At 29.8% G+C, this 27,978-nt stretch overlaps 3 protein-coding genes across 7 annotated transcripts in view; 1 reads left to right on the plus strand and 2 right to left on the minus strand.

The window, feature by feature from the left end:
- LOC108768884 (two pore potassium channel protein sup-9) overlaps positions 1–7,820 on the minus strand; it is a 41,738-nt gene extending 33,918 nt beyond the window's left edge. The window contains exons 1-3 of one of the 4 annotated variants that reach the window (XM_018519554.1): positions 7,564–7,820; positions 5,593–6,117; positions 5,172–5,340 (exon numbers count right to left, since the gene is read on the minus strand). In XM_018519554.1, coding sequence (XP_018375056.1) covers positions 5,172–5,340; positions 5,593–5,889 — 466 coding nt within the window. In that variant the 5' untranslated portion in view covers positions 5,890–6,117; positions 7,564–7,820. Of the gene's footprint in view, positions 1–5,171; positions 5,341–5,592; positions 6,118–7,299 lie in introns of those variants that run through there. The other 3 variants (XM_018519553.1, XM_018519551.1, XR_001940512.1) reach the window with 3 other exon arrangements.
- Positions 7,821–9,459: 1,639 nt separating this feature from the next.
- Positions 9,460–26,528, minus strand: galene (potassium two pore domain channel subfamily K member galene). Of its 2 annotated transcripts, none has more exons than XM_018519693.1 (12): positions 26,346–26,528; positions 24,190–24,478; positions 23,072–23,191; positions 22,753–22,879; positions 13,114–13,240; positions 12,862–12,963; positions 12,417–12,539; positions 12,091–12,227; positions 11,499–11,645; positions 10,965–11,210; positions 10,275–10,556; positions 9,460–9,961 (listed from the first exon to the last, which is right to left on the minus strand). In XM_018519693.1, the coding sequence occupies exons 2-12, from the start codon at positions 24,382–24,384 to the stop codon at positions 9,696–9,698; spliced, it is 1,872 nt and encodes a 623-aa protein (XP_018375195.1). In that variant the 5' UTR covers positions 24,385–24,478; positions 26,346–26,528; the 3' UTR covers positions 9,460–9,695. The 2 variants fall into 2 exon arrangements, with proteins under 2 accessions (XP_018375195.1, XP_018375196.1); XM_018519694.1 differs by having other exon boundaries at positions 24,190–24,487.
- Positions 18,920–21,297, plus strand: LOC108768965 (uncharacterized). The gene is made up of 5 exons (XM_018519695.1): positions 18,920–19,131; positions 19,522–19,698; positions 20,414–20,555; positions 20,637–20,726; positions 20,937–21,297. Exons 1-5 carry the CDS (start codon positions 18,920–18,922, stop codon positions 21,213–21,215), a joined length of 900 nt encoding a protein of 299 aa, XP_018375197.1. The 3' UTR covers positions 21,216–21,297.
- Positions 26,529–27,978: the final 1,450 nt, after the last annotated feature.

Genomic DNA, 27,978 nt, shown 5'->3' on the forward strand with positions numbered 1-27,978 from the left:
GTGTTTTTAGGCGACTTTCTTAATTACGAATATCGCAAATACATTGCGATTCTCTTAGTATTCTAGATCTATAATTTTAGCATAAAGAAATTTATCGCCAACAGAGATCTCCATAGCCATTCCTGTCCGAACTTTAATGATGAGAAATTCACGCAATTAACTAACTGTCGCAATTAATGTATGATTAATTATAACTCTCATGCTTGTTTAAATTGTATCGAAACAATGGCTATTTACGTAAAATCTAGCAAATAAATAATAGTACGAACCGTTCTAATTTGTCGCGTTATTATTTTGAAAATATAATTATTTTATATAAAATATTTTGTCCCTTATATATATTTTTGACAAAGTTCTTGTTAACTTTAAACGATGTGACATCGTGAATATGATCCGTTTAAACTTTTGTCGTCGTATAATACCGCACCTTGGGTCGCATAATTTACATCAAAGTTTGAAATTAACAAATAACTTTTAACAAAATTATGGATAAATTTTGGTTTGTAACTAAGAAAAAATAAAAAATTATTTTTAAAATATGTGTTTACTGTAGCAGTTTTCATCATATTTATGTTTGTTTAAATTTCTGTTTATATGTGACATAAATATGATTGTAGAATAAGTGAAATCACTAAGAGACTTCTTCAGCTTTGGCAGAAGACATCTTGATAACAAACCAATTACGCTCGAAGATGGGCTATGACTTTTCCTTCATGTTTTCTAAATTCGAGGCTGAAATATATACAAGTTAATCAATTACTGATTTGACGGCATTGATTGGGCAAATATTTGAAAAGCTTTTAATAGCGTTATTTTTGAACGTAAAATATATAAAGTGAGCGTGTTTCCATATGCATTTCTTTCTATGTTTGCGAATATAGTAGGTACATAATTTGCGATTTTAATCGAGTTTGGAGAACGGCAAGTTTAATAAATCGATATTCTTTTGTAACAGGAAATTTCTTTATTATAACACTTGAGTACTTTGTAAGATCTTGAGTATATTATAGTAGAGGTGTAATACGTATATTTTTCAAAAACTTCTTTACGTTATAATTAGCAAAATAAAAGAAATTGACACAATAAAAGATAAATGCAATTAATGAAAATGCGCAGATATCTAAGCATATATTTTAATTTTTTACTCGAATACATCTCGGGTCATTGTGATATGTATTATCACATGTTAATATGTATTATCTAAAAAAGAATAAGTAAAATGAAAAATTATTAACTACATTTGAATTTAATTTATTATATAGAGAAATAGGCTCGTGTAAATGCTACGCAATTAATTAAAATGTCAAGGCTTTTATTATAAACGAGCAATAATAGTTAATTAATAAAATTCAAATTATATTCACATATATTCAAATTATATTCACAAATTATATTACATATAACGCTAAAAAATCTCAAACGTTTCGACTTACAAAGTCTTCATCAGTGATTAACAAAGAAAACATATTTATATAACCCCTAACAATGTCAACGAACGTACTTATAATATATAATAAAAATTATCGCCCTAAGCTAATTTTATATACTTATTTCTGCGTTAAGATGTTACGGATCTATATAAATATCCAGTCTGAAGATTGAAAGTCCATAATTGTAAAAATTGGGTATAACTAGTTCATCGGTGGTTATCGAGAATCAGCTCAGTCAACAATTTCTTATAAAATACAATTATAATTATTATATAATATTAATTTATTATATTCCTTTATATTATAATACCTTATGTATTGATGAAAATAATTGTATATGTATGTATATTGATTTGTAAAAGAATAGTGGAATGTCTTTTTTGCAAAATGCACTTTGCATAATGTCGTTGAATATTGCATCCAGGAGATTAACTACTAACCTAACCTAGCCTACTAGACACTAAAGAAATTAATTAATAGCGAAGTGGAATGTCGATCGTTGATGGTGACCATCAGCGATGTTCTTGCGATGAACGAACAAATAAATGAACGAATGAGCAAGTTTCGTCGATCCTGGGGGATCGAACGATCAGCACACGTTAATTAATTTCCGGCCTAACGAAGTCCTCGCCAGTCCGCAAATTCGTCGTCGCGGAACACATCGTAGACGTACGACAGGTAATTTTCGGTAGCGATTCGATTCTACGAAGGACATCGGATACGAAGGAAATACAGGAAGTTCGGTTGAGCAATATAATCCAATTTCGAAACTTTCATCGAGCCCTGCTCTCACTATTTTTCATTGATTTTATCAACGTTAACTATGTTGAAGGTTAATAATAATAATGGTATTTGAGATAATTAATAAAGAAGAGTCGTGATTTATAGCAATTAGCATTTTAAAAGTCAATCAATTATGAAAAACTTATATAACTCGAGATGAATAGATTTTAAATACTTTAAGTTTTTATTAAACTTGTATTAACATGTATATACATATATCTAATGTTATTTTGCTGTTAAGTCGGCGTCTTAAAATAGACGGATAATATTGGACAGCAATATATACAATGTGTCAAAATGAAAAGAATACTAACTAATTTAATTATTTATTTATTTATTTATTAAATGATGCAATATCATAAAAACTGAATTGGGCGAGTTTAGGATTAATTTAGGACTAATGTGCCATGTAATTCATCGATGGTTATCATTTCATGAAGAGCATGCCTTATCGACATCGAATTTCATAATTAATTTTATGTTAATTCAAAGTAATCGACTTTGTATTGTGCCAATTGACGTAAACAACCTAATGTCAAAGACTGAAAATAATTATCATCGTGGGCGCGTGCACGAAATGAAATTTACATTCCAGTTTTCATACGCAACCTTCCAAAATAGTTCCAAACACAGGTATCAATATATTATAATGGTCAGTATAATAATCAATTGTGGTGAATCCTATTAAAGTTATGTAAATTATATGATTAGTGGTGATATAATTTAATATTTATTATTCCAGCTATCAAACGTTACATAATAATACAATAGTATTTGTGTTAATTCCATATATCAAGGTAATATTGATCGAAATGTTTTTATTAAATAAATACTAATGGATACACTCTACTATTGACACTAACTATTCACTGAAAAAAATATTGAAAGATTTATATTAGAGGAAACGGATATTTTATAATATCAAAGATATACATATATATCCGTGACCGTGAATACTTTCATGTATTTCTAATTTATGCGATAGCCTCATGAATCGCGTAATTCCTCCCGTGTAATTTCGCCGAGTAATCATGATTTATACTCTTCTCACACATATTCTCGCACACGGTATACCGATATGGTGTAGCACGCACAACGCTGAGAACAAAGCCGCCATCACGTTAAAGTCATTAATATCACTTTATCCTTTCATTGCCGTGGCGCCGGAAAATGATAAATCCTACGTCTCAGGATATTATTCGTGGCCTGGATCGTAGTAACTATCCGACATTTTACGTTGATTTTTCTACCTGATGCTATAACTCGATCTCTTTTGACACATTAGATCGTGATAGACTAAGAACAAAGTAATTTTCGTACGCACTCATCAACAACAATCAAGAAATTTTCAATTTCCTTTGTTTTTAATTTGTGATTAAATCATTGATCTGATTAATCGACGAAAAAATTAGCTTTTTGTAAAAAATTAAGATTAATAAAATGTCGCTAAGTTAATTTTTTCAAATTATATATTAGTTTATACAGATTGATTTTTTAATTGTTTTCTTTCAATAAATATTTATTTAAATACAAAATTTTATGTAAAGATTTTTCTTAGGAATTTCTACATAGACAAATGTCTAATATATAAATAAAATATAAAAATAGTATTGGAAATGTGTGTATGTATAGAAAGAAAGTATTATGAGATTGACATTTAGTGTCAATAAAAATAATAAGAAAATAATTAAAGTTTAGCAAATAGCAAACATTTACGCCACACTGACAAATATAAATAAATCAATCAATTTATTCTACAATTGATATAGAATGAATCTGCATTTTCTTTCTTATCAAACAAAAGAAGAGCTTTATAAATTTCAACTTTAATTATTTGCATTCTAAATATTTTAAAAATAATTCGAATATAAAGTATGACATGTAATAATATTGAAAACAGAAAAAATTTATAGGTACTGTCTAACAACAAGAATTTTACGAATATTTTTATTATTACGCTCTTTCTCTCTCGATTTTAATATCCTTTTCTTGATATTTCAGACAGACCAAGATTTGTGTATATATTTTTCAACTCGAAATCCGTCTGTTTTTACAATTTAAATTCATTTCTTTTATTTTTGGACATACACGTAGTTGCTTATTTGGAGAATGTGTTACTCGTTAAAATTTCTAATAAAATTTTTCTTACCATGTATAAAATTGATGTTCTCAACATCCATTATATGCGTTAGATAGATTATGTATGCATACAATTAAAAAAAATTACTTATTTTGTTTTTATAATAAAGTGGATATCAAATTTATTCTACATATTTTAGCATAATGATTTCAAATAAATTGTGTATTAATATTTGGTCATAGCTTGCTAATTTTATAAAATATTACAAAGTTGTCAATCTCTCGCACAACTTTATTGTTAAATACAAAATCTGAAGACTTTATCTCGAAACATTTTCATAGTTATCATAAAAGCTTTTAATGAGATTAATCAGTCACGACGAGAGAAATGGGCATTAGCTAGGCATTAACAGGGCAAATAAGCGTACCATACTTAGTATATGGCAAAATATCCAGCAGCGAGTAAACTGTCTACATTTTTCAAAAGTTTCTCTGACATTTATACATTTTCCATGCCACATTTAATTCTTAAAGACAAACGCGCGCGAATATATATACCGAAAAATTCTATACATTTAATTAACTCTTTAATTTTGTATTTTTAAATTAAAATAAATTAAGAAATATAAGTAAATTAAAATTAAAGCGGATATTTTGTTAAAAATAAAATGTTAATTTTAACTTAAAGACGTATAGTGGACTTTCTGAGACATTAGTTAAAATTAACATTTTTGTACAAAAAAAATTTTAACATTTTTGCATGTCTCAGAAAGTCCACTATACGTCTCTAAATTAAAATTAATATTTTACTTTTAACAGTGTAAAGTTACGAGTAAATTGCAAACAATTTGATTATATATAAGAAATGTAGAGACTCACCGATGGTCGTTATCACGGTAAGGGAATACAGAAAAGCACCGGCAAAAGTCCACTTAGTTTCCTTCATACCATTGTATCCATTTTTTATAGCTGATACTATCGTTGTTTGGTAATTCTCGAGAATATTTCTTACCTTCTCCTTCCAGAGTTTTTCCGAAAACACATTTTCCTATAAGCAATATAAACAGTGTCAAAATGTAAAAAAAATAAATATCGACAATATTAATAATAGCATTTGTTTTTTCCCTCTATATTTTATTTAAAGATTGATCAAATCTAAACATGTGTAAAAATAGATGGTTAATAAAACTTGTAAAAGATAAACTTCGTATATCTCTACGTATCTGTTCTTGGCGATATCATTCGATTTCACTACTGCGAGAAATTATAGCTCGTAGCTCGATTCACGTAAATTCTTCACCTTAGAGGTAAGCTCCCAAAGAGAGACGGCCGTCGAATTTCTTAGCTTGATGACGTCGCCGGCGACATTCAAGCTGGTTTTACCCTCGATGTAGATGAATAGGAAAGCACCCGCTATAGTATAGCCCACTACTAGACACACGATGCCGACGTTACTGAAGAGGAATGCTATCAGCGTCCTGATCCAGTCGCCGATCCGCTCACCCCATGGCTTCCGCTTGCGTTTCCGCCGTCTTCCGCTCCGGCCGCGATGCCAACTCCTGCTGACTGACGAACGAGACGTCCTATCCGTTTCCATCGACGATTACGGCTTCTCAATGTCACCTCGATCGCATCACTTCCGGCCGATTCGCGAACATCACGCTTCCGGATCGCCGAATTCTTATTGAGTTCTCGCCGTTGCTCTCTGTTGTTTATGATATCACTACGTATAAGTATCCTCTCGTGGACGACTAACCACGAGGAACGGTCACTTCGAACCTTTGATTCCCTGTTTCTTAATAATTCATTGACGATTATAAAATACCTATCGCAAGAAACCGCCAAGTCACCACAAGAATTCACATTATTGCTCGAAAACCGCAGTCAAGTAATTGGCTTCGTTCCATTTCGTTTCCATTAACATCATCTTACGATTGTAAGGCCAGAGAAATCTCGCTCATTAATTTAAAGTTTAAGTGAACGCGCGCGTTATTCATGCGTTGTACGAGATTTTTTCTTAAGTTAATTTAGTTGATACAAAGATATTAATATGTGATAATTACGACCGTGATTGTAATTTGTTTTTTCAACTTTTAATTTCTCAATTTCTTATAAAAATATATGTATATCAATTAATGAGCTGATATTATTTGAATTGGATTTTTTTGCCAAAATTGATGATCTAAAACTGTATATATTTTATTATTATGATCGCGATAGCTTTACTAGCAAATAAAGCTAATAGGCGAGGCATATATATATGTGTGTGTATGTCTATAATGATTTGATACAGAAAAATGCAGCACGCGTACAGAGCTACAAGAAGATCGCGAACTCTTATTATATGCGAGCACTGACCGAGGGCTAATGGAAAATTACGCTCGGCAAATTTAATAGGAAATGTCCGATCTTCGAATCTCTTTTACGTCCACGACAGTTGATTCTCGGAATCTGCTATCGACTCCTTCGTGGTCCACGGGGAATCAAAAACACGTCTTTGCAATTGCAGTAGAGATGAGCCACTTGGCTGCTTAACAAAATCTATTGTCAAATTGTTTACAATTCCATGAAAAATGATCGACATTTCTTCGAAGTTGTCGACATAAGATATAATCTGACTTTAATTAAATTTCTTCAATTTTCCTAGACAATTTTCGCAAACTGAGAATAAATCAACGAAATAAGATTTACACGTTGTTCAAGTCTATATGTTTTAACACACAATTAATATGAAATATTTTTATGATTCTATAAACTTAACAAAATATTTTATTTTAATGTTTGAATCAAACTCTATCCCGAATTATGGAGATGGCTTATCATAGATAGAATGTTAATGATAAAATATTTTAAAGAATTAACATGAATCTATTTGTAAAAATTAATATGCAATATTGAAATTTGTTTCTTATTTTACTATCGTCTCAATATTACAGCGGTGAAACATTTTTGAATATTTATTTTCAAAAGCTGTTATATTTAATCAAATCTTGGAATCAACATTTACCTCATATCTTTCGTGCATTATATCCATTGTGACGGGATTTCTGCGTTTAATTCTCATTGCGAAAACTATGTACACATATATGCATATACTAACATATTAACTAAATAGACGATTATAAGATGCCGCCATCACGTGTTAGAAAGATGCATTACTTATTAATTGACAATTTCCGTTTCTTTTTATAAATCATTTTTCTGAGAGTTTTTATTGATATTATTGCGGTTAATTTAAAAATATTTGTAATTCTTTGTGAAAACCTTGCACCTCGATTCCTCAAAATGATACAGTACGTGCACTATTAATTGTTTCGACTTCGGCATTCCCCCCCGACCGATACTCTCGTTACATCATTATTACGCGGGTACACGTACACGTTGCAATGAGCAATTAATTTTCGAGTGATGACATCCCATTGTGCACTACGCTTTTGCGAAAAGGTCCATGTTTGGCGATAATCGAGATAGAATCTGAGCTGTAATTGCCGGTGCACAAACATACAGAGAACAACCCATCTCGACCAAGTTTCTCCGTAAACTGATTTCTCCGTGGCACCCCGCGTCACGACATGCATTATCCCAAAATAGCGCGTCGCCGAAAATAACTGAGTTCAAGTCGCCTGGGTCTGGTTGTACAGTCGGTCGAATTGCCAGACTTGTTGGACACCCGGTATAGACAAACCTGTTTCGATGATCCAGTTGTGCACAAAATGTTGAAATGTTAAAATTTAAAAAAGCTAACAAAATGTTAACAAAAATATATTTAGAATAAAAGTTTTTTTCTCGTCAATTTTTTATTTCTTTTCTAATTTAAATGATCAATTAAGAATATATTCTTTGATCATTCACTGATGTATATATTTAAGCAAAAATATTTAATTTTTTTATAGGGAATAATTTTATGACGCTAAGGAAATGCGAAAGAGATAGAAAGAGAAATAAAGAGAGAGAGAGGGACAAGTCACATTTCAGTCGGTTTTAAAATTTATAAAATGCAGATTTCGCCGGTGGCAGGATTGTTCATTCGTAATGGACGCGAACGAAAGTTCTTAGCGACTATTATTTCTTCTTTGAGTGGACTTTATCGCGCGATTATCGAGTCGTTGAAACCGGAGCCGTTAACTGGATACCGTCGCCACCGCCATCGCCGTCGTCGAGACGATTAACGTCCTTGCGATTTAAACGACGAAATGCAACTGCGAGCATAGTAGCGAAAATGTAGGAGACTGTATATGTATGGGTCGCAAAGAGGATGAAAGGGATTTGCATAGCAAGCGTGAATTTTGCATGCGGCAAGTGCGTCCGGGAAAATATTGTAAGAACAATTTTCTGTGCGCGCGGAAGGTAGTAAGCCACACGAAAATATCGTGTCCGTTGGAAGATAATCGTATTCTCGCGTCGCGTGCATTCGAAGAAAATTTAAGAGACTGCTGGAACGTAGGACTATTTCATGAAAATGTACAGTCTCAGATTTTTAGCTGTTCCACTGCTTCCTGAGCAAGTTAAATGAATGAATTAAATGAAATGAAACGCGCGTTGCGCTTGCTACTGTCTTTGTGTCGCGTTATTTTTGCAAAAAAGAATTTAAAAAATAAAAATAAATCAAAATTGTTATAAATAATATACATTAAATAAATAAACATCTTAATAATTTTTATCAAATTTACAATTAGATTACTTTTTATTAATATATAACAAAAGATAATAATAATAATTAACTTCTCAGTATCGCGTTATTGATATTGTGTAAATAATTAATAATGCATGAAAAATTTCCAAATTAAAAGCTCTTTGAAAGTCCTAAGGAATTAAAATTTTAGTAATACACAGAAAAAAAGACTATTCTTAAATCAACCATAATATACTCATATATAAGCAAAAATATTGTAATCTTGCTTTAAAAATTTTAGTCTTGAATTTGTATTGATATAAGATTTTTAATTGAGCAAGTCTTGAATTAAATGCAAAGTAATACTTGCATCAAAACAAATTTAACTAAATCAAGATTGATATCTTTGATGCAAGATTATAATATTTTTGCTTATATATGAGACTATATTATGGTCGATTTAAGAATAGTCTTTTTTCTGTGTAGTAATATCCAGATGTACAGTATTTTAATAATTGGAGTATCTATAAATTGAAAAAGATAATTGAAATAATAAATTGTGTTTTTTTAAATTAATCTAATTGCATACGTTTGTGTTTATTCTTGACTTACGTGAAAAGAGCTAAATTACTCGATTGAAAACTATCGATCCACGAGAAAGCAAATCTATCTGTGTCACGAAATTGACACATATCGATCTAGATGAAACACCCTGAATCTTGTACTATGTATATGAAGATGGATGACTCGCGTCCCCGATCTTGTCGAATAGAAAGCTGAAAACCATGAAATCAGAGCTTGGGCTCGTTTTCATAGACCTCATCTTCATACTCGGCGTCGTATTCGTCATAGTCCTCGGCTTCTTCCTCCTCTTTATCCTCATCGTCGCTCTCTTTGATGATACCCAGCCTCTTCGCGACACTCTTCACGTTGTTGATGACTTCCTCTTGCACCAGATTAAAGCTCATTGCCAACAAGGCAATTCCAAATAGCAGGTAGAGAGAACAAAGGGCGATGCCCTTCTGCGCGTCCAACGCCGGCACATAGTCGCCAAAACCTTAAAATAGAGAAGATAGGAAATTGTGCCAGTTTCATGTCATAGCGTTCAAAATAAATGTAAGATTAATTAATAGATAGAGATAAAAATAGAAGTAGAGCCTTTAAGACCTTCAGAAGATATACAGATATTATATGTCTACTGTATGTTTTCTGTGAAATGTTACGAATGAATATACATTATTTTAATAAGATTGCTATATCGCTAGTTTCAACGGAATGAACTTTAGAAAATGATAATCAGTGCCATATCAGTGGCATCATATCTTTTGGTAAACAGCGAAAAAGGAATTATTAATTATTGGGAAACAAACCGATGGTGGTCAACGTGATGAAACAGAAGTAAGCCGAGTCAAGGAACGGCCAACCTTCCCACCGATTGAAGAGGTAAGCGCCGCCAAGTATATAACTGACGACCAGAAAGACACACAGCCAAATAGGCACGGGCTTGGTTGGTTGTCTTTCCTGATCATCCGTACCAGAATAGTAATCGTAGTCAAAATCAATATCATCGGCATAAACTTGTCGATGAACGGCAAATCCCATTGGTGACATAATTCTAGGCGACGGCGGCGGTCCCCGTTTATAAGAACGCGCTAGAGGAAGATATTTAACCAGTTTGACGGTCAGAAAATATATACGCACGCGCATTATTGATTAGTTTATTATTTCAGTTATTAATCGGAATATTTGCAAGTACAATGTAACAATTTTGAATAATTTGGATATGCTCGATAATTAGAAATATATTTAATATAAGTTAAATTATATATATAAATATAAATTGCAAACATTTTATGCTTTATATACGAATATCATCATTTTTATTTTAAAAACTTGATTCTCTCATTTAGATATCAATATTCATTTACATAAGTCGTTTAGATATAATTCAGTCGCTTCTCAAAATTTTCATCAAAATAAATAATCGAAAACAATCGATTATTTTCAATTAAAATTTTCTGATTGAAATTTAATCTATGTTTATATCGCCATTCACTTACCGACGGAATAATTGCTCCTAGTGCGTCTACTTTTGCTAGACTGCGATCTTTTCATATATTCCATTTCCAAATAGATCGAAGCTGGTCGGTGTCCTGAAAATGAACTCGCTCTATTCGTCGTCGTAGCTTCTTCTACAGAAAGACATCTTCTCGGCAAAGATCTGGGGCTACGAAACGAAGTTCGCTTTTCAACGCCGTCCAATTCTTCAACCATTTCTGTGCTTTGCGGTTTCTCCGAGTTTTCGACTGTAATAGCGTCGGTTTTATTTAATTTCTTCAAATGTTTCAAAGTATGGTGTTTTTCATCATCTTAAATAAATACTTATTTGAATCCTAAACTAATAAATATAGTGTTATCATATACGAAATAGCACGAATAGTATATCATACGGAATAATGCGATATATCTAACAATAAATATCTAATAATATGTCAGTATTTTTTATGTAGAAAAAAGATTATTCATTTTCGTTTTTCAATTACAATTCCTAGAATTATAATTGATATGTAATTAATAATATTAATGATATTAACCTTTATTTTGAGGCAACTGCCACCTCGACGTTTCATCTTCCAAATCATCCAATGCATATCTGTTGCACAGAACCGGTGAGCGATCCGCTTCATTCGGATTCATCAGCAATTTTCTGTCCAGCGACTGTGTCGTTATTTTGGGACTGGCTGTACGCGGTAATGCAAATAAGGCAAACCAGCCGATTTGTTTAATTAATCGATGAGTCGGTACCGAGTGTAATGTGGCGCAATCGATGCGCTTGAATTAATTAATTAATTAATATCTAACGGCAGCATTTTGTATCTCGCTCGTGTGATTTTGTGTGATTTCGTATGTGACACCGACATGTCGTTTACAACTCTTTTATTATGTAAATAACAAACAAAGTAAATAGCAGAGATAGAGAGATTCAATTAAATTTAACATAAAATTTAATTATTCGCCATATATCTGTTTCTGTATTTTGATTGTCTGTGTATGACAATAAAATAATATCCTTTTCTATAAAATTAATTTGAAATACAATTGCTTACGTATATAATTTTTATCTGTCAACTTTATAATTTAAAATCAACATGAAATAAACAATTAATTAAATCAATTAAAAAATACCTCTTACGCTTCTCGGAGTTGCCATTGGAATATCTGAATAACGTGGGATAGTTGCGGCCTTAATTTCCATTGGATGATTTGTAGGTGTATAACCAATTGGTTTTGATTCATTTCCTTCCAATCGTCGAGACATATACCTACAATTTGTTTAGTCTTATACATTTATTCTTTATTACTATAACTTTTTAATTAAATCTAAATATTTGTGTAGTATATTACTAACTGATCACATTAATTAGATAGCAAGTAATTAGAAAAACTATATTTATGATATAACTTTTATTTGAAAGATAAGGTTACTAATTGAATTGATTAAATGATCTTACCTACAATCAGTATCAGAGTATGAAGACTTTGTCATACTTTCGGAGAGCCCTAAGGCCGAATCAGCTGATCGTTGACTTACTCTGATAGATCGACGAAAAGGACCTCTACTGGATCCATACCGCCTTGTAAAGAATAATAATTTTTCATGTTACTACATAATAGTGCATAAATTTTTATTTACACCGGACACAGATTAATTTATAGAAGTCAGTAATTTTATTTGATTTTTATTCAATTTTTTAAATAAAAATCCATAAATGTTTAGAAACCTTCTTCTTGTGCAATATATTAATACATTATTGATTTGTAATTTTTATTTGATACATATTACATAGTGGACTGTATTTTTATGAAATTTAGATTTCCACTTTTTCTAATTTCTTTCCATTATATTTTTGTATAACAAAATGTTTATAAAAATTTTTATGTTATATATAAAATTACCCTGGTTGACGAACAGAATACGACCTAACCAGATTGTTGCGTCCTCGTCGTTTTTTTGGTGGTTTTGTGCACACGTAACAGCACACTTTCCAATATAGAAACCTAAAAATATTATAATTACGAAGAAAAAAACAATTTTTAGCGCTAATGAAAACTAGTAGATAAGTATTTTATATTTGTCATGTGAAACCAAGTTTTTTATTTTATTAATATGGAACTTATATTTATATATGATTAAACATTATTTGTTACCTAAAACTCGATGCCATCACGTCTCCGATATTTGATAGGCAGAGCAACATAAGCGGGATACCGAGAATGGCGTAAAAAATAGTCACTACTTTTCCATTTTTCGTTTTTGGTGCAATATGACCGTATCCTAAAACAAGAAGTAGAAAAATAGAATGCGTAAGAGAAAAAATTTTTATACGAGATCACAAATTTATTCGATGAAAGTTATATAAAGTAATTTACGCGAGAAGCAAACATAAATATAAAATACTATTTAATTCAATTGCACGAGTCAAGAATCATTTTGTTAAATGAGCTTTATCGATAATAACTGTACCTTCAGAGTCTTGTTTAATAATTGATTTAAAACTTCAAATTAAAAAAAACAAATTGAAGGTCTTTAGCTGCACTCGCCTCTTCTTTTCTTCTAGGCTTCGCCAACAGTCTCATAATTTCGTTAACAAGTCTGGGTCAAGGTCGCCGAGATTCTTTATGATACAATGAAACTCGTCTATTACATAATATCGACAGTTGTATGATAGCGGGATCTGCCTTCACGGTTATAATTCTCAAATGTTTTTTTAGATTATTAGAAATAGTTCACATTTCTTTATTATTAAATTAAAAATAATAAAAATATTTATACGTAATTCTTTACATTTTTTTATTTGAATAATAATATAAAAATGTAAAAAATTTCTGATAATATTGAGAAAGTATATTATAGAAGTTCTATAGGAAAAAAATATAAAATATAATTTTATATTGAGATGATAATATTAAAAGACAAAAAGATGTCAGAAAATATTGTAGAAAAATATTAAAAATTAGAAGAAATAAATATTTTCTATTTAACATATTTTTTTCTATTTAAAATATGAGTTTTTTATATACAAAAATAATAATACGATTAATAATACAATAATAATTTATGATACTAAATTATCCGAAGCCGATCAATGCTACTTACTTTTTCATTAAATTCAAACCTTTTGAATAATTTTGATTATGCAAATTTCAAAACGGTTATTTAAATATTGCAATAAGGTAACACACTATATTTGAATATCTTTCTATGTATAATGACTATGAATAAACTTCTTTATGTATAATTCTTTTTTTTATAATTTGCGAAGTATTCCCGCAATACAAACAAAAATTAGTTAAAAATAATGAAAAAAATAAAAATTTTTTTATTTACAAAAAAGAACTCTGTACTTAGTACACACAATGGGTCATTTGTGACCCAGAGATGAACTTCCGAGTTACTCTAATCAAAGGATACGCACGAATTGAAACCGGCAACGTACAAAACTTGTTCTCTAAATACCAAACTTTTTTTTAGGAAGAAGAGAGACCGGTATTTGGTCAGATGCTCTTAGTATTTCAAAGAAAAGAAATGCGCAGGACACGAATAACGTAATCCAATCGTGTGTACTAAGGGTTAAATATTTTTTAATAAAAACAGAATTAATTTATTTTATATTTGAACGAAAGTGTCTAAAAAGACCTGCCATTTTTAATATAAAACAAGATAAACTCAATTTGTATTATTATGTTAGTTCCTCATTGGCGGAAGTTGTTTATTGCAAACCTAATCTAAATGCATCTATAACAATTAAGTTTTTTCCGCTTTATCGAAAGAACAGATTTATCCGCACTCGTGAAAACAAGTTGACCCCAATGAAGCCATTTATTACGATGATCCCAAGGTGAAATGTGCGACAAAGGCAATTTAGACCCTCTCTTGAGCGGGATTGATTTTATGATTTTATCCAATAAAAAATTTTGCGACGAAGAGTATTTTTATGATATGTAATTATGTTGAAACGATCAATATTAAAGTAATAGCTATCTCTCTTTACACGATTTTGTTTTAATCATAAAAAGTGGAGTTTGGTAAATTTTTTTCTATATTGAAATTGTCAGAAAAGAAGAATCTCCCTTATATACAATATAAGGTGCAGCATATAGTACTGTGCATTATGCAATCGTACATACAACCAGGATGGAAAGTATCTGGGATATGAGGTAAAAACTCCGTTTTCTCGGTGAATATATGAATTCTTTAAGAATCCTAAGATGTCAAAAAAACTTTGCGATCTATGCGCATTGCAAGATCTCGCTTTTATTCTCTCCATTTTTTTTTAACTCTTGAACGATATAACATTCTTATTCCGAAAGGAGAAAATAATCAAGGAAAAAGAAAGAGAAGAGAGAGAGCGAGAGAGGGGCGGGGCGCAGGAAAATGAGAAAATAGGTCGCATAATCGATGGCAGGAAATTATTCAAAAAAGAAAAAATATATAAAGGGAGGAAGTTGCCAGGCACGTCGCGAGAGTCTGTCGAAGAAATGAATTTTTGTCGAGGAATTAATTCGCTCGATCGTGGTAAGTGCAACATTCATCTACTAAAAATTTCGATAAATCTTCATTTCTCCTCAATGAGTCATATCTAATTTCGCTGAAGCTAATTTTTACGCAGTTACAAGCCGGAAACATTTCCGAGATCACGAGAGAATACATTGACATTTCATTTGGATGTATGACATCAATTTTTTTTAAATAAACGTATCATGGATATTGTTGAATTAAGTAAAGATAATTGTTAAAATTAATACTTTTTTATAATGCAAATTTTAATATCGAAAATTAAGAATACGGCAATTACCTCAATGCAAAGCTATTTATTTTGAAAATATAAATCAAAGGATTTTTATTGGAAGCCTTATAGAGCCGAAATGTTTAATATCAAAGATTAAAAATTTCCATTGTCAAGATAATATAAACGTCATATATCTGATATGAAGAAACCATCGTTAAAATGTTATTCGATATTAAGACATCTTTTAAGTATATACAATATGTAAAAGTAATAATAAATAATTTATATTATTTTTTTAAGTAGTATAACACATTTAATAACTTTTTATTGAAATAAAAATGATGAGAAAATAATACTATTACTATGCATAAAATATATAGACACATACTTTATGTTTAAAAAATAATATTGCATATATATATATATATATATATATATACATATGATTAAGATAATTTCTTCAATTTTCTGTAACTATAATAATTTTTCATAACAGGATTTACAAACAGGGCAAAAGTCGCGACGAATGGTCAAAGCACGCACTTTTTATATTCTACTTACGATATAGCAGGAAATTATTTAAAAAGGATTACATGTTAGGAAATTAATTAAAAAGACGAAAGAACTTTTTTTTCCGATGACGAAATGAATTCGACGAAATAAATACGACAAGTTTTCCTCGAAATGCTGAAGATATTTTGTCAGGCTACGACGCAAAAGGTTGTAGAATTTAATTTGATCTTGCATTTTGAAGACATTTACTTATTGTTAAACTTTGGTAGAAGCTTATTAAAAAACTTTAGTAGAAGAGAAGACCTATGTTTGGTAAAAAAATTGTAGTATAATCTTATCAGAGAGTTTTCTTCCCAATTGTAAGCATTTAACTTTTAAAAATATCTAATGATGTTATATAATTATTTTTTTGTTATTATATATTCTTCTTTTATCCTTTTGTTTGTTTATACATAAATCTATAAATAATTTTTATTACTATAGACTATTTACTATTAATCTTTTCAATTCTTCCTTTATTTATAAAAATTTATTTAATCCATAAAAAATTTGTAACAAGTTTATAACCAGAATTTAAAATCAAATATTTGAAATATATGTTAATTGGATATCGGTGCATGTAACATATGTCACAATATGTAATAACGTTTTTTTAAACGAGCTGAAATATCGAGCGTCGTTCTTTAGTGCTTAATCCAATGCACTCGTTTGGAAGGAGGTCATTTAATTTGAATTAGATTTCCAAAGTAACCCCAGTTTAACTAATTTTAATTAAATTTTCCTTCTTAAAGCATCCGCGAGCAGTTACAGTTTGCACATTCGGATTTTGCATAAAAAATGTATGTTTGTTAGTATATTTGTAGCCGCTTTGCTCCGTAATATAAAATTCCACTGTTTAAATTCTCGCGTTTAATCTCATAAAAGAATGTCGTTCCAGAATGAATTTCAAAGCAGCCACGAAATAAAAGCATTTTGCATTTGTTTTGACACGCTTGCCCTTTCTTTAGAAATGCAAACGATGCACATTTACATTCAAAATAGTTCGTTAACCGACAGAAAATCACATTTTCAAAAGAGTTTATAAGAGAAAATTTTCTACTGTTCTTTTATGTTTCATTTATAAAATGAACTAGAAACCCTATATCACAGTCTGGTCACAAGCAATTTTATCAAAATCCTACGAGAGAGAAAGATCCTGTTATGAAAAATATCTATTATTTCTTCCTGTATATATATATAATCTCACTCTATTTATACTATCTCGCAATAATCTTAATTAAAGTTATAAAGTAAAATAGTATAAATTAAAATGAAATAACGTATATATGTATAAATGTACATGTATATATATAGAAAGAAATTATACGATATTTTTCTCTCTCGTAGGATTTTAACAAAATTGCTTGTGACCAGGCTCTGATGGCCAGAATCTCTAAAATGAATGAATTCTATGTATTCTGAGGTACATTAAGTTGTTAAAATATAGAAGTCGATCTCTAATAAACGAAATAAAAATATAATTTTATAAGTACTCGTGATTTGTAGTTTTGATTTGACATACTCGTATATATGATGCGGATTTGTAGGCAAATTTAATTTAATAAAGGATGTATTTTTCAAAAGTGAAGGCTGAAAATCTTTAATGGTGGTAATTTTGCTGTCGAGCAAGACAAAGATGCGAAATTAACGTTACGCCATATGTGTCTCGATTTTACTTTAAGAAGGAGGTCAAAGAGCGCGTACATACTAATGCGACCAACCAAGTGGCTTCTCTTCTCCGGAGTCGAAGAACTGGGTTTTCCCAGTTCGAAGGACGAACACTTGAAGGAACGGAATCGGCCTCAAAAGTTGACTGGATCTACCAACGTTACATCGTACAATAAGTTACGCTTGTAAGTCAGCTAGTGAGCTTATTGTAATTTCACGATTGAATTTATGCGGCGAATTTAATTTACATTCTGGATTAAACTTTATTAAAGCTATTCACATGCTGATATTTTACATGAAATCAAGCAACTATATAAAGATTCGAATTGCTCACTATTATTTTACAAAAAAATTAAGATTTTTTAAAATATTCTTTTCACGTTAAGATTCCATGCTAGAGCAACACTTCTACTGAATGTGAAAAAGTCAAGCAAGCGTTCCTAGCAGAAGATGGAAATAGAAATATTTTAAAGAAAAAATACGATGTTCTTTTATAATGTACACATCTCTTACGCATTAAAAAAATCATGATTGTAAGATGTCAAATAAAAAATAGTTAACAAAAATATTTCGTTATCGTAAAATATTACATAAAATATATTAAAAGCTAAGTACTTGGAAAAATTATTTGCTAATTAGAAGATTGATCATAGAAGATTTTTACAAATTGACATTATACGAATCTAAAATATCAATTATTAAATATTAGTAATGTTTATGAAAACATAAATGCATAATTTAAATTTCAATTATCTATATTTATAAACGCATAATATTTTGAATTTGTATTTTTACTAAGAATTACTCATTAAAAAATATGATATTGCATATTGCGTAAAACAGCCGAATTTTTGGGATAATTTACTTAAAAACAAAGGAAGACAGTCCATTGATCGCAGATAATTATCAACCGAAAAGACCTCGAAATGTAGCGATGCGTTCACCATCCCACAATGCATATATAAAGACGTGATTCACTTTCACTCTCGTTTAGTCGACTTCGAATGTTATGCGTGACCAAACGTCTTTCTTTTCTGGCAATATTAACTGAGATGTATTGCATTAAATGTCTTGATTCTACTATTTGGCAGATAATAAAAATGCGTGTTTCTCTTTTGATCTTTTTCGCCGCGATCGCGACAGCAACCGCTGAGAATGATAAATCTTGGACTTGGAATGATGATAAATCAAAAACCAATCGAGACATCGAGGCCAGGTGTGTGTCAATGATTTATTACATAATGTTTAATATGTAATTACACATATATGTGTAATTATACTTTATTCAAATTTTTTATCGAATTTTATTTATCTATTATATTATTAAATATTCATGTATTGATTAAATTATACACTTATCAACAAACGCGATAACATCTCGTGCCAAGTATATTTTTCGTTGGCTCAGTCTTTTGTGAAGAAGATACTACAGCATCCTATTCTTTATAGGAAGAAGAATTGCATAATTATACGTTAATAGTATTTTTAAATAAAAAAAAAAGGTATAATATTTATGTTGGTTTTAAATCAGACAGTCAGCTTTAGGGAAATCTGTATATACTTGTAGCACACTTAGGTAATAGCTTCTCGCTGATGCAATTTTTAGGTATCACGTATACGAGCCTTCTGAATATTTAGATGGTTTCGACAACGGCCTTCAAGTAGGATTTAGACCTCAGAATACAGGCCCTTACGGTCCCAATGGCAGACCGCTCGTACCAGCATATCAAGGCAATAATGGCGTTCTCGTGGGACCCGGTGGACCAACGGGAATAATCGGCAGGTATTTCATTCATTCTGTTTACAGCAACCCTTCTTATAAATATTCAATTATTTCTATGTTTATACGTTTATTTATATGTTTATACGCGACAATTAATTAATTGGATTAATTAACTTTCCAAAATTGCCAAGATTATTCGCAATTCGGTGAATTCGGCATGATATATGTAATCTTATTAGAGTTCCTTTAAATCGCATTTTTCAAGCAGATTTATTAATCTTGGAAAAGATTTTCCATCGATTTCCCAATGTACTCTCCTAGCTCGCTCTATATTAAATTTCCAATGATCCGATTAAAATATATAGCATCACCACTCCACAGAGACCGCTTAATTTAGATATTCCCATTCGTATATTTAATTGCATAGGAGGCACAGTTCAGCCATAATAATATTTTATAAGGAATAGAGTATATTTGAGTTACTAACTAGTAAATAACATATATTTTTCATAAATCGCATTAGATTTATGTATATGTTTATCTATAAAATTCATTATCTATTCATTTTATTTATCAAATTGCATTAGATTTATGTATATGTTTATCTATAAAATTCCGCTATTGAATTACTTCTCAAATTGTCGTTAATTACGCAACAAATTATGCTAAAATCTTTTACTTGCTAATTAAAATTTTATCTTGTGCATAAAGTAAATGTTGCGTTAAATATCTGTTTTAAATGTAAAAAAGTGTAGGGACATTATTGCTATTTCAGACCTACTCGTTTCGAACCGAATGGACCCGATGATATTTTGGATTCAGTACCACCATGGATCAGAGATGATCCCCGTTATAGTGAGTTCGATACTTGCAAATGTAGATACAGTTTTAATTGTCCATCACCCGGATTAAAATTCGTGAGTCCGATTGAAAGTTTATTACTCAAAAATTTTTCAATTCCAAAATATTTAACAAAATTTGTCTAATGATGATTTTAGGGCCATTGTGCAAATGAGAAGAAGTACTGTTGTTTCAACAGCAAAAGATTCCCAGGATTGTCTGAAGGGCATCATTACCCATATTATTCTGTAACAAAAAGAATTTAAATCTATTCATGCGTTTCCAAATTATTTAATGTGTTAATATATTTAAAATTATATTTTCTGAAATATTATCTTGGAAAAGTTAAAGAAAAATATTACAATTTTATTAATTTTCGCAGTTCAAGTTTTATCATATTTATGTAATTCGAAAGTTTTCTATGATTTTCGGATTGACCCTAAAGTAATAATTTCCAGGGCGCACCGTACAAGTACAGACCGAATGGTTTCGCACCGACATCGAATTATTACGGTAATCGAAGACCGTACGGTAACGGCGGCTACCAACATCCGTCTTTCGATTATTACTCAGGACCTTATAGCGACGGTTACGGTCGCCGCAATGAGTTCGAGTCGTTACGGCCATACGGCTACGATCCAGAATCTGACGATTACGTCATCTACGGGAGGTCATTGGGCAAGAATCAAACGCAGACGAATGAGAAACCAAAGACGTTCGAAGCTACTAGAAAATAATGATCAATAAATTCTCAACGAAACATCTGTTATATCGATATTTCTTTATAATACTTAATGGTAATACCAAAGATGTGACAGAGATATGAAGAAAAATATATATCTATATATGTATTGTGTATCAATATATAGATGTACGTGTACTAATATATTTTCCAATTTTTCATTGAGCAATTGTGTACGTATAACATAATACTAAATGGAATTAAAATACTAATACAAACTTTTTGCGACAATAATTGATTTAAGTTAATGCGTTGTAAGTGTAAATTATGAATTTCTTATATTGTAAATTTTAGTAATGCTTCGTTTTTTTTTTCAAACTGAAATATGCGTTATTTCTTTATAGACTATACTAAATTGACAAGAATAATTCTGAGCAAAAAAATAATAATAAACTTCTCCACTTTTCTTAAGAAGTAAAGAAAATAAGTACTCTGAATTATTTTATTATTGTTTAATGTATTAAGTATATATTTATATATATAAAAATTTAGGTCAAGACGTGGTTAATGTACAAAATACAATAATATACAATCAAAGACATTAAACCACAACGCTAGTTATTGTCAGCGAAAATAATATATTCTCAAAAAATTATAATAAAGACGTTTCGGTCTTCAATCAGACCATCTTCAGACGGTTGTTATCTTGAAATATAACAGAATCGGGAAATCTTGTGCTCAATAATTTACATCGCGAATTTTTGTCAATTCTTGGATGGATTTTCTTTCAATATTTGAATACTTTTTGACATAGACGAAGAAAGATCGTTACCGAAGAATAGTTGCTGTACAAAGAAAGAACGGATGATAGCATGAACAAATTATTGAATAGTTCTAATAATTATAATGAATTGTATATAACAGCGTCTTGACAAATTCTATTAATTGTACTTACTTTATATGCGAATCTCTTACTTGAATTTTAACTGAAGATGATCTAATTGAAGACCGAAACGTCTTTATTATAATTTTTTGAGAATATATTATTTTCGCTGACAATAACTAGTAGTTCTAATAATTATAATGAATTGTATATAACAGCGTCTTGACAAAATTTTTTGAGAATATATTATTTTCGCTGACAATAACTAGCGTTATGGTTTAATGCCTTTGATTGTATATAATTTATATATATATTTGCCGAAATAAAAAATTAAATTTTCGAATAATACATAGCAAATGTCCCAATTAGGAAACAAACTTTTAGAAGATAACCTATTTAACTTTTATTACACAAAGAAAATTTTCTTTTAAAATTTAAATAAAATATGGTAGTCGTGGTATAATACAATATTTTAAAGATTTTTACTATGCACTTCATTAAAATTGATTAAATTTATTTTATACTTTATTGTAGTTATTAATGAATGAGATAGATTTATATTAAAATTCTTCGAAATACGATGTTATCCCATGACTATCACATTTTCAGGGTAAATTCTAAGAAAAAATTTTCTCCGTGTAAGTATTTAATATCATATAATTTAATTAATATCAACAATTTTGAGAATACTTTACAGATATCAACTTACCAATTGTTGTGATCACGATAATGGAATAGAAGAGAGCACCGGAAAATGTCCATTGCAATTTATCCACCTTTTCGTTGCCATCCCATCCTTCCTTCTCCATTTTTTCCAAAAGGCATTTCTCGAATTCCTGCATTGCGCATTATTCGTGAACAAATAATCTTCTGTCGAATCAAGTTTAACAGAAAAAGATAATATTTTGTATTTACGTGTTATTTTTTTAATAACTTTTCAACCCATCATAGAAGCGGTTCTTAACTTCGGCTTTTGTTTTATACAAGTAAAAATGATCTAAAATTATGGGAAAAAACACAAAACGTACCTCCAGCTTGCCCAATGCCTGCTCTGTCCAATTTTCGCGAATCAACACGTCGAAATCCTTCGTAATTTCCCATAGCTTTTCCGAAACGTTTCCTCGTATATTCTTGATACTCATCTTCACCTGCGAAGAGAGCGCAGGTGAAGAACGCTTACTCGGTGTGGGCGTCGCGACGCTCGACGCTAGTCAATAATTCATTGACACGAACGTGGAATATTTGACGTGGGAGAAATTATTTGTCCCCTGTATCCTTTTTTCTTTTGGTGTTGAATCAATTTCTGTCCCAGTAAACTTTGATCCAGTAAAATTACGTGATAGAGATATTATTTAATGTTCTAACTAAATTATTAATCCAGATGTGTGTTAGTAAAATTAACAAGAATGCATACAATATTCATTATTGACTATTTACTTTCGTATTTATTTTTATAACTATTTAATGAAAGTATTAAATAAAAGAATAAAAAGGAAATATTTTGCAACAGTAGAAAATAAGTATTATAAATTTAACATAATTACTATCATAATTACTATTATAAAACTAATTATACGAATACAATTAGATTTATTCTGTTCTGAGATAAATTGAAATAAATTGAAATTATTTCAGAAATCAATTTATACAAAATAAAGATTTCCAAAAATTTATTAAACGACAAAAATTGAAATATATATATATATATATATAAAACTAATCTTTCCCTTCTATGATTAAAAAGTAATCAAGTTGTTTATACATAGATGTTATGTATATGTATATATTTCAAGATTAATTTAAATGTAATAATGTAAAATGTATAACTGAAAGAAAATTGAGATTCTTAACTCTTTAACGCTCACGTTGTTATACTGTTTTATCATGAATGCAGCACACTGTGTATGGCTATCCAACTTTGATTGCTTATAACTTTCATAAAAATAAACATTGTAACACATTTTTTTAATCAAAATGCCAAGCATTAAGGAATACAACAACATCGAGCAAATGTTATTGTAACAAAATTTATAAGCGATAAAGTTAACACGAATGTTTAAAAAAATACAATTTTTCGAAAAAAAAGCCACCGAGAATGGCATTGAAGGATTGGTTAATAATATTTACTAATAGTCTCGCAATTTACCTCCCTCTCATGTTTCGCCTCCAGTGACTCGAAAGCGTATGCGCCGATTAGACAATAAGCAACCACCAAAGAGATTAACGTCACGTGAGAGAAGATGCATCTGCTGAATTTCCATAGCAGCCGGAGGAATCTGATGCATCTCGACGGTTTCTCCACTTCCACCACGTCGAACACTTCCGTTCGCGCGCGCGGCATTTTCTACTCGCCTCCTTTAGATCGCGGGTATCCTCTTATTAGATTTTCCATTTACATAGCGAGCGCGAAACCGCGCTTTACCTTCATCACTTAGCTTTAATTGCTAATAATTAGATTTTCTCTCTGATTCCAAGTAATGAATGTATTGATTTTTTATATATATATGTATATATATATATATATATATATATATATATAGTTATGGAATTTGATATTTCTGTTCAATATTCGTTTAAAAACAAACCCATTGACATAAATTTGGATAGGCTGATTTAAATATAAAAGGAAATAATTATTGTAAAAATTTAAATGCAAGAAAATAGAATTTACAAATATATCAAAGAGAGAAAAAGAGAGAGAACACGTAACTAATATTGCGTCGATTTTCGATTTTGTGATAAATGGAAAAGGGAAAGTCTATAAAATCAAAAAGCTTTTTAAATAACTTTTCTAACTTTTGCTTTTCCCTATACGTCACGAATATATAAATATCAAATAGCCATCAATAAATAACCATGTACATGAATTACAATATCGGATTATATCATAAACGATTAAATGCAAAATATTTCTCTCACATATCTATATTTTTAATTTATGTGAATATATATACAGTAAATAGCAAAGCTTTATTAGCATTTTTTTAATTCACGCGTTTTATGTATTACGAGATGTAGGGATTAAAAGTATTGAAAAAAAGTCGGCGTTCCCGTTCCGTTTTTATTCTTTTTTTTTTGTATGTGCAATCACTATTGTAAACATAGTGAATTTATTCGTATTGAACGTATAGCCTTGAGGTAAATAAACTACATAAATTTCCAGAAAATCAATAAAAGAATCCTTATTCTTGTACGTATTTACTACTTCTAGATACAAATTAAAGTTGGAAATTTCCATTAACTTTACACGGAAAAAATATTATTAAATCAAATAGAAAAGAACTATATAAAAATAATATAATAATAATTAAATATATCTATATGATAATTAAATAATAATAATAGGTCATATTGTATTAGCATCATTTTCTAAGAAAATATAATTACATTATTTTTTATATAAATATACATAATGTATATAAATATATATAATGTATGTAATTGGTGAAAAAACTCTTTTCTGTGTGATATACATATGTTATGTATCATTAATGAGAAATTATTCAATATTTTCATTTTTTTTTAATCAAGCATTTTTTTACAAATAAATCGTTATTATTGCTATAAATACAATTTTGTCGTTATAAATCAGAGCCAATTATGGACGAGATTTATTCATCAATTGATTAATCGCATTGTGCGTCAATATAATTTTGTTCTGTAAAAGTTGCATTTGCGTATAATGCGATTGATCAATCGATGAATTAAAAAACTCGCTCATTATTGATTAAATAATCTGTTTTTTATTTCGCAATTGATTTATACTCTTTCTCGCTTCATGTTTGAAGTTGATTTATACTTTTTTTAGAGCGGGACAGTTAGTATTTTTTAAAATACTAAAATTATTATATTTACAACAGTGATTACAAATAAAAAAAAAATAATAAAAACGGAAATAATGAGAACGTTGACTCAAAATAATTTCAGGTTTAACGATTGTCAATGAAAATGAAAATTTTTAATTAATTAAATTTAGATAATTAAATTTTAAATTAAAGCTTGTTATATAGATATATGTATTTTAATTTATTTTGTATCAATATATTTTATATCAATTTTATCGTCCATTATAAAATTATTTGCATTAAAATAAATTAACGCGATTTAATATTTATATGGCTAAAGCTCTTGATTATTTTAATTATTTGATAAATTATTATCAATGCTTGTTAAAGAAATAACATTAATTTATAAATTAACTATGAAACATGAGAGTAATAAAATAATAAACAGAAATTAAAAATTCAAGAAAGATATCACTAGGATATATTCTAGTGTAATTATAAAATATGTCAAACGTACACAATGGCTATTTAAAATATTTAAAGTTACATCAGAGGGTTGCTGATAACTGTAATTAATCGTAACCAGCATACAGCCGAAAGATAAAACTATTTTGATCGTTTTTCGAATCTTTGGATAATTCTTCAAAACTTCGAATAATCCCTCTTTTAACACAGGATAAACTCCACATTCACCCGTAAATACCCGAGCACAATTTTTATAAGGACACGCGTGTGATTCTCGCACATTCTTAACACGAAACTAAGGCAGAAACATAGAGCGTAGTTGAGTTACATCCGCGAAGCGGTTGTTCCAAATTTATCTCGGCGTTGAAATTTTGTTCGGAAAGCTACGTGGAGAAGGGAGTAACGCGTACGCGGGATCCATCTATGATTGGAGACTCTCACGTTTAACAGGACATGACATAGAAGTTTAGAGAATCGCAAAAAAAATTGAAAAGTTACACATTATAACTTATAAATTGCATTATAATAAATTCATTAATTCTAAGATATCATAGATATCAAACGTGAATTTCTTTGTCGATGGATGTATTAACTGCAGTACAATATAAAATTATTATGAATCTCGATAAATAATGCGACAACGCGTGACCGCGCGATAAACGCCGAGGCGAATATGTGTTCGGCATCGGTAATTATCGCAGCGGCGTGTATTAATTTGACCATACGGGGGTTACATGAATAAACATGAGGCTGCCGATCATGTAAATTCGCCCGTGGCGACGGAGAAGAGCATAGAAGAATACCGCACTATGCGATTCTCCATAAAATCAACGACTAGGAAAGGCGCTTTATTTTTAGTGATGGCTATTTGCAGACAAAAATGGGATCGATGAGATGAGCGCACATGCTAAAGATTAGTGCAATAATATTTCACAGTTTTGCGAAAAAATTGCATCTTCACAAAGTTAGCACAACTCGAATTAATTGTTGAAAAATCAAATACAAGCATGAGAATCTTTGCCTGAAAATCGACTATGTAATTCTTTTTAAAAAATATAGAAAGCAATGAAATTTTTCACATATATTTGCTAGAATTTCATGATTACAATTTTAGTAAATATATATGAAAAATTTTATTGCTTTCTATATTTTTAAAAAAGAAAGTATAAAATCTATGGAGTTTATATACTAAGCTCTATATGCAATATACAAATTTTGCATTATATTAGATTTTCTATTGGTAGGCAAATAATGAAATCGATTGACAAACCGTATACCCTCGGAAGGGTATACATCGGTTATTTACAGTTACCTTATTTATCGGTGTGTATATATAATAAATTTTATAGGAGGAAATTATATGGAACCCTATGCTGCAGTATTGTCAGTCGGCAAAGTTATTTCAATTACTGTGCGGATTATATTTGTTTCGAAACCAATGCTGTATACGAATCAGATTTAAAAATGATAATTTTATGTTTTATGAATGTTTTTATGAATATATATACACAGGGTGTTTGGAAAATAATGATAAATCTTTCGCATATAGGCAGAATGGACTAAACTGATAAGAAAAGTTCTCTACCATTTTGCAATTTTACCATTTTGCAATAGTTAACAAGATATTCATTGCTAAAAATTGACGAAAATTGGTCTTCAATAATTTTTTATTCAAATACTATTAA

The sequence above is a fragment of the Trachymyrmex cornetzi genome, unplaced genomic scaffold (genome assembly GCF_001594075.2).
Source record: "Trachymyrmex cornetzi isolate Tcor2-1 unplaced genomic scaffold, Tcor1.1 scaffold83, whole genome shotgun sequence".
NCBI classification, from domain to species: Eukaryota; Metazoa; Arthropoda; class Insecta; order Hymenoptera; family Formicidae; genus Trachymyrmex; species Trachymyrmex cornetzi.